Genomic DNA, 15,783 nt, shown 5'->3' with positions numbered 1-15,783 from the left:
TCATCAGTATTAAGATAATAAAAGACCTGAAATATTTCAGTTAGTGTGCAATGAATCTAAAATATATGAATGTTAAATTTTCATCATTACATTATAGAAAATAATGAACTTTATCACAATATGCTAATTTTTTGAGAAGGACCTGTAGAGTTCTGCCTTTATTGGTTAGGTCAGTGTTGACACAGACACCACAGTGCAGAGTGATTCTGTGACATGGAAAGTCCTCAGTGTTTGGCACCCATGATTAATTGTAGGACAATGTTTGAGTAAAGGCCATAAATGTGGAGTAAAGCAGGGTGGTGAACAAACAAGGACAGACATGCCAGGGGGACTGAGTGGGAGAGCAATTCAAGGCAGCCATCCCTGCCAAGGACATGGGGAAGGAACAGTAAAGAAGAAATGATGGCATCGTATTTACTGTATGGTTTGAACAGTTTATAAAGCTGATGGTAGTGACCACATCATGCTGTGAGGATGCTTTTCTTCAACAGAGATTGGGAGGCTGGTCAGAGTTGATTGGAAGATGAATAGAGCTAAATGCAGGGCAGGATTTTCGTGGGGTTTTACCTAAAATTACATTAGCTGTATTGTTTTTAAAACTGCATGGCATAGATGAGACATATTTGAGAGGAATCACACGCTTCCATTGATTCTGTAAGAGTCATTATAAAATGTCTTGTAGTCTTGTTGCCAAAGCTATGCTAGAGACCTAGAGTTCTTTTTATTTCTGATTTGAAATACACTTTTTCAGAAATACTCTTTTATTTAGTAACAGCTGATATTCACCTTTGGGTTCAGGGATGCGATGAAAACCATTTCAGACCAAAAGGTGGAAGAAGTAAACTAAGCTCCTGACTAGAAAGGAAGTGATAAGTGAGTAATCAAGTTAGAAAAAAAATAAAGCAGAAAGTAACATAAAGTGGGATGGAAAAAGTATATATATCAGCCAATGTTTTAGGACAGATACTTATGGAATAGGAATCATTTTACGGCTGTGATTAAGATGAGAGAGCCTCAGAGTGAACACATCACTGACGCATCAGAAAAGCTTTTCAGTTTCCTCCCTTTGAAGCTGTGATCTGTTTCTCTTCTCAGAGGTATCTCTCTCAAAGTGTGTAAATGTGCACTTATGTTTCCTTGTGTGCAGATAGACAATTTCTGCAGAGGAACAGCTGTATGTCATGACAAGGATCATGACACCCATGGCAGCTCATTGGTCTGCAGCCATGCTAACCCATGACCGTTCCGCTGCTTTGGTTTGGGGCAGCTGTGGGAGATATTGAATGGGTGGGAACCCACCTCCACTTAGAGAGGAGAAGACATTGCGCTTTCTGAGCCGCATGGTTTTCTCCAGAGATGAGCTCAGAGCTGCATACGGTCCCCAGGGGGAGGACTGTGCAGCCTCAGTAATGTGGGCAGGACCAGAAACCAGCAGTTCACAGTCAAAAATAATTCTCACACCAACCATGTATCACAATATCTGCACAGTAAGCTGACAGCTAATTCCTCATGCTGCTCTAGATGAGACAACAAGCACATAAATCTTGATTCGAATATGTATTCTTTTCCAGTACGTATGTGATCAGTTCCTCAGTTTTCAAATTATGTATTTTTAGCTTTACTTTTTCACTAAACAGGTTTTTCCAACTAGGTTAGGAGCTCATGTTGACGGCCTTTGTCCTGTTTTAGGCAGTAAACATGTCTGTCTCCTAGGACCAGTATTTAGGTCAGGTTCTGAAACAGCAGAAAGACTTATCACCTGCACTTGGCATCAAACAAAGGATAAGCTAAATCAGGCAGTCTCGGAGTCAGAGCTCTGCAGGACAACTTGTGGGAGTGTGTGGGATTTGGGGACTTCAAGAACTGGCTTCAGAATTTATGATGCTGTTGTCTTATAAGATGAGAGATACAGGGCCTTCTAAAGGTGTTTATACGCCTTGAACTTTTCAGATTTTGTGACGTTATAAACACAACTTTCAATGGGTTTTTGCAGACACAAATCTGTGAAGTGTTGCATGCATACTGCATGTTTTCAGCACCTCTGAGTCAATAATTTGTAGAACCACGTTCATTACAATTACAGCTAGCCTTTTTGGGTATTTTCCTACCAGCCTTGCACATCTGTAGACAAAATGTTTGTATCATTCTTTTATTTGCAAAATAGCTCAACCTGAGCTAATTTGCATGGAGAGCATCTGTGGACAACACTTTCAAATACATTTTACAATAACGCACTTTTTTTTGTTGTTCTATAACTCCACTAAATGCACTTGTAATACTTAGGGTTGCAAAGCAACAAAATGTTAAAATGTTTAACGGGTGAATTCTAATTTATTTTAAATCATTCAGCAATGATTACTGTTGAGCTTCTTTATGGGAAACCAAAAGCATAATGTAAACTACTAACACACAAGTCCCATTCAAACAATCAAATATTATACATTTTTGAAAAACCTGTAAGTATCCAAAGGGAGATCTATTTTTCCAGGTGTAAAAAACAAAGGGCCTGAAGTATCGCTGAAAACATTTATAAGCCTGTCTTTGTGAAAAGGGAAATATTTCTTCATACAGTAGCCTAACTGCTCTGTTCTCTCTTATAGGAGATGTTTATATCCAGCCAACACAAGACATCAAAAATCCCTTTATCTATGGAGTCTTTACCGTCTCTGGGTTAGTTCCCTTTATTGAAAACTAAACCTGCTTTCATCGCCATTACCTGTGGGAAGAATTGATCCATTCTTGCATTTTCTTCAAAGCTCTGTGTTCAAAGGCTCGGCCGTGTGCGTCTACTCCATGGCTGACATCCGGATGGTCTTCAACGGACCTTTTGCCCACAAGGAAGGACCCAACTACCAGTGGGTGGCATACGGTGGGAAGATCCCTTACCCTCGCCCCGGCACGGTAAGTCTTAAACCTTGAACAGAAAGCACCTGAGCAGCATTCAGCATCTCCAAACTAAAAATATAACTGTTAGGCTTTATTTTGAGTAGCAGTTTTTGTGGGAGATTTTTTTTTTTTTGTACTCATTCTCAGTATTTTATTGTTTCCCTCCCCAGTGCCCTGGAGGTACGTTCACCCCCAGCATGAAGTCCACAAAGGACTACCCAGACGAAGTGATCAACTTCATGAGGAATCATCCTGCCATGCACAATGCTGTCTACCCAGTACACAAGCGCCCCCTGGTGGTTAGAACCAACGTGGACTATGAGTTCACCACCATCTCAGTGGACCAGGTGACAGCTGCAGATGGCAACTATGAAGTGCTCTTCTTAGGGACTGGTGAGTTTTTGTCAAACTTTAGACGTGATTTGATTGGCTCAGTCCAGGATTGAATTACATAACAGAGAACAGCAGGACAGAAAGCTGCATCATGTTCACTATTTTTTATTTTATTAACTAATAGTAAAAAATTATAAAATGATTATTATTTTTATTAATTTGATTTTATTCATCCTATTTCACAACAAGAAACCAAATCAATAAAAAATACTGATTTATTTGTGTTAAATTTGTTTTTTGTTCAGTTGCACTTGTTTTAAAAGCCTGGGTGTCGTCCTTGAAAGCACTTTATCTTTGAAATCACGTCAATAACATTACTCGGTCTGCATATTTCAACCTTCAAAACATCAATCATCTCCCTCTATCTCTCACACCCACCAGCACAGCCATCCTCATCAATGCACTTGTCACTTCTCAGTTAGATAACTCCCTTCTTTCAGGTCTTCCTCTCAAAATTATTCATACATTTCAGCTTGAGAACACAGTCACTCGGATCATCACTAGAACCCCCTCCATACAACAAATCACTGCTATCCTTAAACATCTTCACTGGTTACCCATCAAATACCCCATTTGAGTACAAGATTCCCCTCCTTGCTTTCAAAGCTCTCAACAACTTGGCACCTCCTTACCTCACTGATCTTATTTGTTATTACACACCCTTCCAAATTATTCGCTCTTCCTCATCCTTACTCCTTCTGCCCACTTCACAACCATGGGGTCCATAGCGTTTTCTTGACAGCCTCCCATCTTTGGAACTCTCTGGACTCTTTGGACTCTGATTCTCTGTCCTTATTTAAAACTCATCTCAAAACTCACTTCTTTAAAGTTGCTCCTTCTGTTTATTCTCATTATTTATTATTCCAATAATTGTTTTGATTTGTTATTTGCTCCTTTGTTGTTTTGTTGTTTATCTCTTTTATTGTTCTTGCATCTTTTTTGCCCAGTGACCTTGAGTGATTTGAAAGGTGCCTTCAAATAAAATGTATTATTATTGTATTGAATCTGCTTGATTCTTAGGTGAAAAAATAGGCTATTTTCTGAATTTAAATCAAACTTTTATGATCTGTTTTAATCTAAGATGGGTGATTAAGAGAGAGAAAATCAAGGGAAGCCCACATTTTTGGAGCCACCAGGATATTCCGCTAGCTTTCATCATCAGAATCACCAGTAATAGATTATAATAGGTGTTGAGCACTAACAGTGGATCTGTCTGGCAAAGGCCTCTCTAAACCATTGTCTATACCAAGGAGGGTACGCTCAAAGAGTTACAGAGGTATTCAATTTAATTGAAAATACACATTTAACACAACCATGGTACAAACAGGGTGATAAGTCCTGACTCGGCCAGGCTTGGTAGAAGTTTCCTGTCTCCTCTAGCACTGCACAGCCTGTCAGCAGGGGAAGCTTCTGGGAGAGGAGCTGTCAGGTGGGATAAATCGGCCAATAAAAAGTGGACTTAGGTGTAATTACATCAAACAAGTTGACCATGGAGAATATTTGAACTTCGTTTATAGCATCTGAGAGATAGAACTGGTGCAGCCACACAGTACATTAGTCACAATAATGCTGGCTTTTATATAATCAAACTAGTAAATACAAGTTTGAACAATCGGTAAAATATGAATTACTTCAAGAAAGTTTCTTTAATGGCTAAGCTAATCATTCATTTTGTCTTAATCATGAAATTCAGCTGCTCAGCATAAGTGGTCAGGAGAGCAGACCGTTTTTGTGAGTGAAAGGTGAAAATCCAACGGTTGGTACAAGATGCATAATTATAAATATGATTTGATGCAATATTTGGCCGAATTTAAGGACCGAGCCAATGCTGCTCATCAGTTTTGTTCAGGTCATTTTAAACTGATGAAGGTGAACTCATGAACCCTTTGATGTGAGTGGACATGCTGAGTGACACTGTGGAGAACAGGACCCCACTCTGTGGAAATAAATCCCATGTAAGTGGGGAGCTTGTCTCCACAGCAATCATTTATCTTTTAGAGGAAAGCATTCTTTCCTCTTGTGCTTGAGTGGAAATTTAACCAATCAAAGGGTTTTTGCACCTCGCTCTGATCATATGGAGTAAACAACAGAAGATTTGTACCTGGAGGGCAGGAGAGGATCAGCAGCAGGGGGAGAGAACAGAATCACTGAGGGAGGAAGAAGGGTCAGAGTTAGCATATCCATCACCCTAATCTGCCCTGCGGCTCTAAGAGTGATCATCTGTTCGGCTGCATGTGTTCAATCTCTAATGAGGCCCAAGCAGCCACCGCACAGTCTGCTGCCCTCACATGTTGTGTGTTGCTCCTGTTAACTGTGCTCCTTTGTGCTTCTGTGAGTTACATGGGTGAAGACTGATGGACGAATAGCATCTATGGAAGAATGTGTGTCCTTTGAGCTGCTTTCAGAGAGAACTATTCAGGGCTGCAACGGTGTTCGGTTCAGAGGACATAATAAATCTCAGGTATCCCGCTCACTGGAATTCTTCACACAAATCAAACGGACCTGAGAAAGGCCAGACAAATTCGCCCAAACAAATAGGTTAAGACTGGAGAGACAGGAGAACGCAGCCAACAAGAAAGGAACTCTACATCATTGAAAGAAAGGTTAACCTGAAACGATTTATGTGTCAAAGACAAGTACAGCCTGTTGATATTGGGTTTATCCTCATTGGTGGCTGCTGAGAGAGTCAAACAAGCCTCTGAGGGGCTGCTGAAAGACAGGCAGTGTGAGGTAGCAGGTGTGTAGCTAAAATGTGTGTGTTGTGCTCCACAGACAAGGGAACAGTTCAGAAAGTCATTGTGCTGCCTAGAGATGACCTGCAGACTGAGGAGCTGGTCCTAGAGCAGGTTGAAGTTTTCAAGGTGAACCCTCTTTACAGTATGTCATACTTTCACTTGTTTCTCTTTCTCCAACAGTAAAGCTAACTGAGTTTTCTTGCTTTTTCATTTTCTCCATCAAGGTCCCCACTCCGATAACAACGATGAAAATCTCATCCAAAAGGGTAAGCATGTGCAAACGCAGATTTGCTCCTGCTTTTCAACTAAGCTGGAAATAAAACTTGCCTGAAGTGCTGAATATATAAACCAATACCTCTGATAAAGGTTTGTAAAAAGCTTTAAAATAAATTATTTCAACACTGACCAACTTTCCACAGTCCAACCTCTGCACTGAGCAAATGTATTTTCTGCATTACTTATAGAATTGTTGGTGACACAGTTATTGCTACCCCTAATATGCCCTTTAAAAATATATAACTGAATATTTCTTTTAGTTTTTGTGTTATTTTAACTTTCCTTAAACTTAATCAGAGTTTCCAAGAATTTGTAACTCATTACCTTCTGTTATCCTGGGCTATAAATAAGACACAGAAGTCCATTTCTTTTACCCATTGGCTAGACTCTGGATGTTTACCCATATTTATGTTGTCACCACTCATTGTTAGAGAACTGCAGCAAAGGGTGGCATCTTAGGGTTGCTAGGTTTCCATAACAACCAGTTAGACCCTAACTACATGTCAACAGGTTGTTTGGGAGTGATGCCAGAAAAAAGCCTTTTCTTATAGCAGTTGCTAAATGCTACTGGGACTGGAAGCATGTGATCCGATGGGGCTAACGTTGAGCTTTGCTGCAACTAATTCTCCAACTGGGTTTGTCATGAAACAAAAAAAAAAAAAAAACAATATGAGCAAAAGCAACACAGGTCCAGTCCTTAAGTATGGTAGGGTATCTGTGCTGCTGTGGGCCAGAAGATTTTAAATAAAAATCTATTCGGCTCTTGTAGGAAACTGGTTTATCAAAAGTGTATCCAAAACAAATGGTCGAATCAACAGAGAAATGGTTTACCAGATTTAAAGTCAACCTTCTTCAATGGACACAGACCTAAAGTCCCTTGAAAACCAATGAGCTAAGCAGAAAAGAATAGATCATCAGAGAGGACCTGGGACTCTGGATGACCCAGAGAGAGATTAATCAAAGAGAATTGGTCAGAGATCTCTCGCTGATGTCCCAATTCTGTGATATGTTACAGGAGAGGACTAAATATTCTCCTACTGGCAAAAGGGAGTTGTAGAAATATTGCCAACAGTGACTGTGTTATTTCTTAATATCACTGAATAAATTTAATAAAGATAAAGGTTTTGAGCAGAAAAAAACATGCTACGGCACTAAAAGATGAATTATTTTAAGGCTTTGGGGGTACTTATACACGTGGTTGCGGCCGTACGTCTAAAAAAAACATCTCACTCTCCAGCAACCTGTGCAGCATGTGCAAAGCTCTGTCTGGTTGCTGCTTCTTTAGCTCATAATTCCTAAAAAAGGCCATATGTGAAACAGACAATGAAGAAAGAAATATGGGAAAGACATCAAAATGTTATTTGTTGGCTTTCAAAGTGGTCAAAATATTTAAACCCGGCCTCCTCCATGTGTGATGATGTCAGTCTGCAGACACAGTGCTAGGGTTACGCGCAGCCTGCCAGGTGGATGTATTTCAAACTCCTGATTATGAAAAAAATTATGATGACAATAATCTTAAAGATAGTTTACCCCTGTGGTATATTTATGTGCAGAACTGAATATAATTTATTTCAGTGTGGCATTTTTACAGGTCCTCAAGAAACTCTTTATCTTGTTCTATGTTCTTTATGATTAGTAACTCTTTGTGCCGTCCTATTTTCTGTCCACAGCAACAGCTGTATGTATCTTCTGCGGTTGGGCTGACCCAGTTAGCTCTCCACCGGTGTGACGTGTACGGTGAGGCCTGTGCCGACTGCTGCCTGGCCAGAGATCCTTACTGTGCCTGGGATGGCAAGTCCTGCTCCCGGTACTCGGCCTCACAGAAGAGGTAGGCACCAACAGCAGTGGCAGCAGTCGCATTGTTTGCAATGTCACTTACCGACTAATTCAGTCAGTTGGTTGAATGATACTCAAATTAACTTGCCTGAATGGCTAAGTGGCTGTTTTTAAATCTTGATGATGCAACAAGACAAAAGGGTGGCGGTTTGTTATTATAACTCTTTGTGTTCGCTTCTTCAGTGGCTTCATGAATTATTGAATGGCTTTGAATGGCTTGCGGTTGCTTTATGATCTTTTTCTTTCCTTATTTGGCAATACTGGTCTGACCCCTTTAGACGTAGCCGGAGGCAGGATGTGAAGTATGGGAACCCAATCCGACAGTGCAGAGGCTTCAACTCCAACGGTAACCAGGCTTCTGTTTGTTCACAGTTACACTAAGACAGTTGACATGTCTCATTGCAGAGATGTAATGAGTGCAATGTGACCGGTCTATAGTTAGGTGTAACACAAACAACACAGAAATTGTAGAAATGAGTGTTCTGCCTCTGCTCTGCAGCCAATAAGAACACTCTGGAGATGGTGCAGTACGGGGTGGAGGGAAGCAGCACCTTCCTGGAGTGCCAGGCCCGATCTCCACATGCTGTGATCAAATGGCACCTGCAGAGAGACAACAGTGACCGCAGGAAAGAGGTTGGTCTCCCACACTCGTGTGCCCTGCCTTGCAAAAGTATTCCTACATCTTGAACTATGCCATGTTTTGATTTGGAGGAAAGGCACAAGAAGCATTGTGTACAGTTTGCCACAAACTATGTAAGAGACGCAGCAAACATGTGGAACAAGGTGCTCTGGAGTGATGAAACCGAAATTTCACTTTTTTACCTCCATGCAAAATGTTGTGGGTGGAAGTAAATGTAACACTGCACATCATCCTTAACACATGATCTCCACTGGGAAATTTGGTCTTGGCAGCATCATGCTGTGGGCAGGGAAACCTGATGGAATTGATGGAAAGATGGATGTAGTTAAAAACAGGGTAATCCTCGGGGCCGTGAAAGACTTCAGACTGGTGCAAATTCTGTTTTTAGAGGCACAAAGCTGGTAGAGACATAGGCCAAAATACTGCAGCTGTAACTACAGCTAAAGTTGGTTCTAAAAATAGACACAGAGCTGTTGATTAAAAATGTTTGCCACACTTCTGAGATTTTTATTAAAATCCCAATAAAATACATTGAAAATTGCATGAAACATGACACAATGTAAAACAAAAAGCTGTTGAATACTTTTGCAAGGCTCAGTAAATTTCCCAATGCTCCCATGTGGCTCTGCTGAGTTGTTTAGTTATTTTAAACGTAACACAAATTCCTCACTTGACTTCCATATTCCTGGTGTGGATGACTAATAGATGAGCGTTCCCTCTGGTCATTTGCACCCCATCCGCGTGTTGTTCAATTCAATTCAATTCAAAAATACTTTTTTATAGAGAAAGATTTATTCAGTGTGACACGTCTGAAAAATAACCCAAGAATAATGTGTTTTTGATTTTCAATAAGCTCAGTTAAGTGGTTTGAGCTCTGATTGGATAATGCAACAATGACTGTCTTCAGGCCCATTGGAAGGACATACTGTAAAGGGTAGCTGTGAAACTGCACTCTGCTTTAATATACAACCCTGAGGCAGCATTTCAGGTTTTATTGTGAGGCTGTCTGTGTACAACTGCTTCTTTTTTATTGACTATTTTATTGGATGTAGTCTATTTCCACAAGCTGAGTCAATGCTGCTTCTAGGTTTGTAGAAAAACAAAGTCCTAATCAGATTTCTGGGTGTAGTTGGAAAAACACTTGTAGGTTGACTGTACACTGGGGTCAGGAAAACCTTTTTAAAAAGCTGAAAAGTATGATCTAAATGTTTCATTTTTTGAATTTTCTAATGTTGTTTATGCCACCTCGCAATTCATAGGTGTAACTGCTGGCCTTCTGAAAAGGTGGTTCAAAGGTGCAAAGAGGTCTTTTTCTTTCTTCTTTTCCAACAACCAACATTTAGGAATTCAAGATTTATCCAACCAAGAAACTAAAGAGCAAAAGGGATCTCAGCATCTTTGTCCATATTTATTTTGTTTATTAGATTAGCTTTAAACAAGGAATAATGTTTAAAAACACCCACTGTAGAGATGTAGCCAGATTCATACCCTTTTTAGCTTGATTGGCCAGTTAGAAACATAAAATTATGATATGTTTGCTGGTTAGTGAACCCACCTACTGGTGACACTCTTCTGTGTGGAAGCTGTTACTGACCGAAGACATGCACATGTGGTGCAAACATGTGGTGTCCTGCTCTTACACTCACATGCCATGAGTGTAAGACTTTTTTACAGATAAAAGGAAGGCTGAACAGTGTTCAGTGTTTTATCCTTGTGAGCTTCCGTTGAACACAGGATTGGTAAATGTTGGCAATACTGCCAACAATTCCCAATTCTCTATATTCAACAGTTAAGCTAATGGCAACTGCAGTTTTAGTAATTCAAGCTGCACTCACTGCACTAAGAACTAATATAAAATATTGAAGATGCTCGGAAATCAGAGCCAAAAATCTGATACACGCATCTCTAAAAAATACACATTCCCCATTCTCTCAAATCCTTGTTTTACAGAATCAGGACATAATACTGCTTAAAATGAGATAAAAATGTAATGCCAAAACAGGAACACAAAATCTCATATTATATATAATATTAAGCTAAAATGTAGAAGCATTAAGGGAAAAACATTTTTACTATTTGGACTAATTAGATGGATTAGACCAAACAGATTGATTACCTGAAGTTTATGGAGATTGTACAAGCTATTAACGTCATTAGGCTGACTTTAGAAATATTACATTTGAAATTACGTTTGGCTGCTTAGAGATAAATAAACAATCTGTAATGTTTTCTTTGCCAACTTATTTGTCAACTTAAGGTTTTATTTTGCTTGAATGCATAGAACTTGAAATATTATTCTACCGAATCTTGGATCCAAGCAGTCCTTTGCAGTTACTATATTGTTGTTGTGACTATGAATCTGAATATATTATTTAATATTTGATTTTAATATTTTAATATTTTATCAAATAATATTTCGGTCTGTTAAGTGTTGTCCTGTGAATACCAGCCCAGTAAGGCGATGATATTAGGACAAAATCAAAAGGGTGAGCCAAGCTCTGACATTATTGAACAGCATAAACTCTGCACACGCATGGAATGAATTCACACAATTTCTTAAAATACAAGAATTTATTAACAAAAATAAGTCAACGCAAAGTCAAACATATTTCAATCAACAAACTCTTTACTATGCTAAAACAATCCAACTAAACTACCAAGCAGAATTAAAGAATAACGAAGACTAATGGGCTATGTACAATTTAAACAAGTTGATTAAAGATGATTGGAAATTATGACCAAAAGAGTGATGCAACATTACCATGCAATGTTTATGTTTGACAACCAAGGATTATCTTGAAGAATCTGGAAGTGAAGTTAAGTTAGTCTTGGAACCAACTTAGGCAATAATCAGCAAACGTTTAGACAACCATTCACAATGCAAGATCAGATAAAATATTATTTTAATAAAATAATGTTTTAAATAATGATCTGCTGAATAAAACCAACCTTCTGGATAACTAATTCTCAAAGGTGTCTCATTAGCTGCCTTTATTTATTAAAATAATATTTAAGGACATATTATTAAGGAAATGGTACACAAACAAAACCAAACTTCATAAAATGATAAATTTTTAGATCATTTCATCCTAAATCTTTCTCTGCCCAAACCTAACCTATGAACCGTGCTGAGGAAACATTGTCCGGGGCGACGAAGTTTAAAGAAACATCCACTTTGAACGAAGGTTAGCTTCAGGGGGGGGTTAGCTGAAGCAGTGTAAGGTAGTTTTACAAAGCATTGACTCAGGGGCTGAATCTAAATGCATGCCACACTTCTTGTAAAATACTCTCAAAATGCTCTTGTTTTTTTTTTCTACTACTTTACATTTATGTGTTTTTGTGTGTCTGCTTATCCCACAAACTCCCAGTCAAATGTCGTAAAGTTTGAGATAGTAATAGTACTAGAACAAAAGTTTGAAACAAAACAGAGCCAATTCTTTGTTATATATAAAGTTCCAACACAGTTGATCACATGCTGTTTTTCTGCCTTCATAGATGCGTTCTGATGGGCGGATTTTGAAGACTGAACAAGGTCTGCTGTTGCGCTCACTCCAGCCATCGGACTCCGGCATGTACCAGTGCACAGCAACAGAGAAGAACTTCAAACACACGTTGGTCAAGCTGCAGCTGGTCGTCCTGTCCGGCCGTGCTGTCAACACCGCCCTGGTGGATGGCAGCAGCGGGCTGGTTCCGTCGTCCCTCCACTCCAGCAGCACCCAGTGGACCCCCAGCGCAGGCCAGTACAAGGACTTGCTAACCATTCTGAGCCAGCCCGAGATGAGCCTGATCAATCAGTACTGCCAGGATTACTGGCAGTTCGGAGATCCCCTGCTGGGAGCGCTCAAGGCCAAAGACCTGAAGGAGCTCAAGGAGCAGAAGAAACCCCGCAACCGTCGACATCACAGGGAGCAAGAGGAGGAGGAGGAAGAGGAGCAGCAGCAGCAGGGAGTAGAGACATGAGGAAACTGACTTTGTGTTTGAAATATCTTCAACACAACCTTCCCCCACCTTCCTCCAACCACCATGAAAACTGGGAAAGACTCAATGAGAATAGCAGCTTCAAAGAAAAAATCTGCAAACTGAATGGAAAAGGCTTCCACACCAAACCCCTCACACACTCCCTCAAACAGTAAGGTATATGATACACAGTATTTATTGTAGGTTGTAAATAGTATCATTCTGTGGATTTCTTTGTACTTACAGAAAAAAAGACATGCTCTTTGTGTATAGGTACCATTGGGGGCAAATATTGTTATTGTTGTTGATTTCAATGTTGCTGTTACTGTCATTAGGAAACTTATTTGTCAGCATCGTGTGAACTTTGACAACCTTCCGGAACGTGTTATGGAGCGTGAGCTGTTCAGACTCAAAGCAGACTACAACAAAGTGTCTGTGTGAGATGAGTTGCTGAGAACAGGTGACGGGAGCCTTTTTTTTATTGTTATTATAATTTCTGGACACTCCAGGAGAGCCTGTGATGTAGCCTCCCTGCGGCTGCATACAGACAGAGACTTCATGTTGGAAGAGGACCATTGGAATTAGGTCCTGATTATTATGGGGAAACACTCCTGTTTCAGTGGGAATCTTTGTGTTTTTTTTCTGTCATGTATGCGTAGATTGGAGGACTGATTGTAAAACGATGTGTTTCGTTACTCCATCCCAGGCCAGCTACTAATTGGGATCCAGGAGATAAAAAAAAATAATAATTAGGTTTGCTTCCAAAAAGTATGAAACACTCTTCTATTGTGTGGTGCCTTTTACAAGTGTTCACATTGCTTGAACTTTTTCACATTACTTAAAAACGACAACTGCAGACTTGAATGCATTTTATTGGGATTTGATGTGATAGGCCAGCATAACTGTTGCATAATTACAGAGTGGATAAAAACGATACATGTTTTTTTAAGTATTTTACAAATATAAAAGTGTGGCATGCATTTATGTTCATCCTATATGAGTCAAAACTTTGTAAATCTCTTTTTCTGCAATTGCAATTACTAGACTTTGAGGATTAGTTATGTATTGACATACTGAACTTTTGCTTATTCTTTGCAAAATACGTTACACTTTGTTAAAATAGATGGAGAGCATCTGTGAACCACAATTTAAGTCTTGCCACAGATTTTCAATTTCATTTAAGTCTGGACTTTGATTTGACCATTTTACAGATGAATATGGTTTGCTCTAAATCATTTCACAGTAGCTTGACTGTGGCTCAGTGGGAAGAGCAGTCGTCTTGGAATCCGGAAGACCTCTGAAGATATTTGCACTCAATTTTATTTAGGGGTATCAGATTAAAAGTCCTGAACTCATATGCATCAAATCCTTCCACATCACAAGCATGCAGTGCTTTGTGTTGGTCTGCCACAAAATATTTTGATAAAATATAACAAAGTTTGTAGTTATAAGGCAAAGAAAAAGTTCAAGCTGTTATTACACTTTTGCGGGGGACTGTACCCAATCTGCTGCTCTACATTCAGACACACGAATTGTCTATATCTGTAAAAATGAGCATTAACTTTAAACACAGACCTCTTTTGAACTGATGTTGAGGTGTACAAGCTATAAACATTTGCACACAAGGGCATTATTAAGTTTTATTTTTCAAAGGACATTGGCAGGGGCCAATAAACAACAAGCACACTTGGGCCAGATAAGGTGGAAGAACAAAACGGGTGTGCAGTGAAAGTCGTTCCAGTCAGGCAGCAATTGTTTGCAGTCAGCAGTTCTGAGTACAAAATACATTTTTCCATTTTTTCTTTTATTTCCTCTCGAGACTGTCCATATGTGGAAAAAAATACCCATATACACAACAGAGCTTTGTAAAAAAATATTGTGACACCAAACAAAGCGTCCAGAAGCTGGCTTTCATTGTGTGCATGAACCTGTTTTTGTACTGTAATTCCAATAAGGTAGCGCGTGGTAGGTCTGTGTTTGTTTTTCATCTCTGTGGGTGTACAGTGTGATTGTTCTCTCAATACAAAAACCAGGAGAAACAAATGCTTTAACGTGTTAGGATTTTAAAATGTCTCCAAATATAAAGGGTGATGCAACTTTTCAATAATATTGATTCAAGTAAAATTCTTTTGCAAATTATGTTTGGATCTGAGACAAATGTGAGCCAATAATTTTGCTGTTAAAAGCAGCTACTGTGATTTAAAATTAAATGACTGTTCTGAATTTTCATTTTCACTCTTGTAGGCATGGGCTAGTTTCAAATATGATGAATTCCAAACATTACTGGACCTTCTGATTTCCTTCACCAATATAAAAGACAAAGTCAGCTGTGTTATTATTTTTTATTTTAAAACACTTGACCCTGACCCCCTCAATGACTATTTTTAAATAAGTATGGATGTTTTGAAATGAGGATGCTGTAGTAGTAGTAGTAGTAGTAGTTGTAGTATATCAGAGTAAATAAATCCTTTTATTTAATTTTTAAGCAACTCAAACTGAAAAAATGTTCACACATCACTCTATCAGTGGACAAACATCTACACTTTCACAGGAGAGTGTTGTTCAGTATGTCTTTGTTCTCTCAGCTGAACTGCTTCCATGCTATGCTATGCTAAATCAGGCAGATAGATACAGCAGGCGGCGTCAACAAGCATAAATTTAGCATAGTAACATGGGAGTTGTTTTGCTGAGAAGTCAGCAACAAATTGAACGGTATGTTGCGAAACTCTAGATGTTTAATATTTGCTAATATGACCGCAGCATTTTCCCTTTGACTACAGGCAAGGACATCGTTATTAATACTAAAGAACCTCACTTGAAAAAAATGTATATGTCTTCAGCCTGACAGAGTTTTGAAGCAAAATTAAGACTTAGCATGTCTGTTGGTAAAATAAACAGCTTGACACAATTTAACTGTCAGGGAGATAACCTGGCCAGCATCAGCTCCTTTAGCCCCCCAGTGTTGCTTTCTAAAGAGCTGAACAGAGGTAAACATAATATTCTATGAGATAAATGTCCTACTGGTTGTCTTGTATTTTAGCTTTCACTGACAAGAAAATT

At 39.2% G+C, this 15,783-nt stretch overlaps 1 protein-coding gene and 1 long non-coding RNA gene across 2 annotated transcripts in view; one reads left to right on the top strand and one right to left on the bottom strand.

Moving 5' to 3' along the window:
• The window catches only part of LOC124856791 (semaphorin-3F-like), an 88,285-nt gene extending 73,455 nt beyond the window's left edge, over window positions 1-14,830 (top strand). The window contains exons 11-19 of the mRNA XM_047347619.1: window positions 2,601-2,670; window positions 2,757-2,901; window positions 3,057-3,279; window positions 6,052-6,140; window positions 6,239-6,280; window positions 7,961-8,118; window positions 8,405-8,472; window positions 8,626-8,759; window positions 12,262-14,830. Of these exons, the coding sequence (XP_047203575.1) occupies window positions 2,601-2,670; window positions 2,757-2,901; window positions 3,057-3,279; window positions 6,052-6,140; window positions 6,239-6,280; window positions 7,961-8,118; window positions 8,405-8,472; window positions 8,626-8,759; window positions 12,262-12,726 (1,394 nt within the window). The 3' untranslated portion in view covers window positions 12,727-14,830. The remainder of the gene's footprint in view (window positions 1-2,600; window positions 2,671-2,756; window positions 2,902-3,056; window positions 3,280-6,051; window positions 6,141-6,238; window positions 6,281-7,960; window positions 8,119-8,404; window positions 8,473-8,625; window positions 8,760-12,261) is intronic.
• On the bottom strand, window positions 3,302-7,948 carry LOC124856792. The gene is made up of 3 exons (XR_007035424.1): window positions 6,615-7,948; window positions 5,381-5,426; window positions 3,302-4,701 (listed from the first exon to the last, which is right to left on the bottom strand). It is a non-coding gene; the product is annotated as an uncharacterized LOC124856792 (long non-coding RNA).
• Window positions 14,831-15,783: the final 953 nt, after the last annotated feature.

The sequence above is a fragment of the Girardinichthys multiradiatus genome, chromosome 20 (assembly GCF_021462225.1).
Source record: "Girardinichthys multiradiatus isolate DD_20200921_A chromosome 20, DD_fGirMul_XY1, whole genome shotgun sequence".
NCBI lineage: Eukaryota > Metazoa > Chordata > Actinopteri > Cyprinodontiformes > Goodeidae > Girardinichthys > Girardinichthys multiradiatus.
This window is presented reverse-complemented; position numbering and strand designations above follow the sequence as displayed.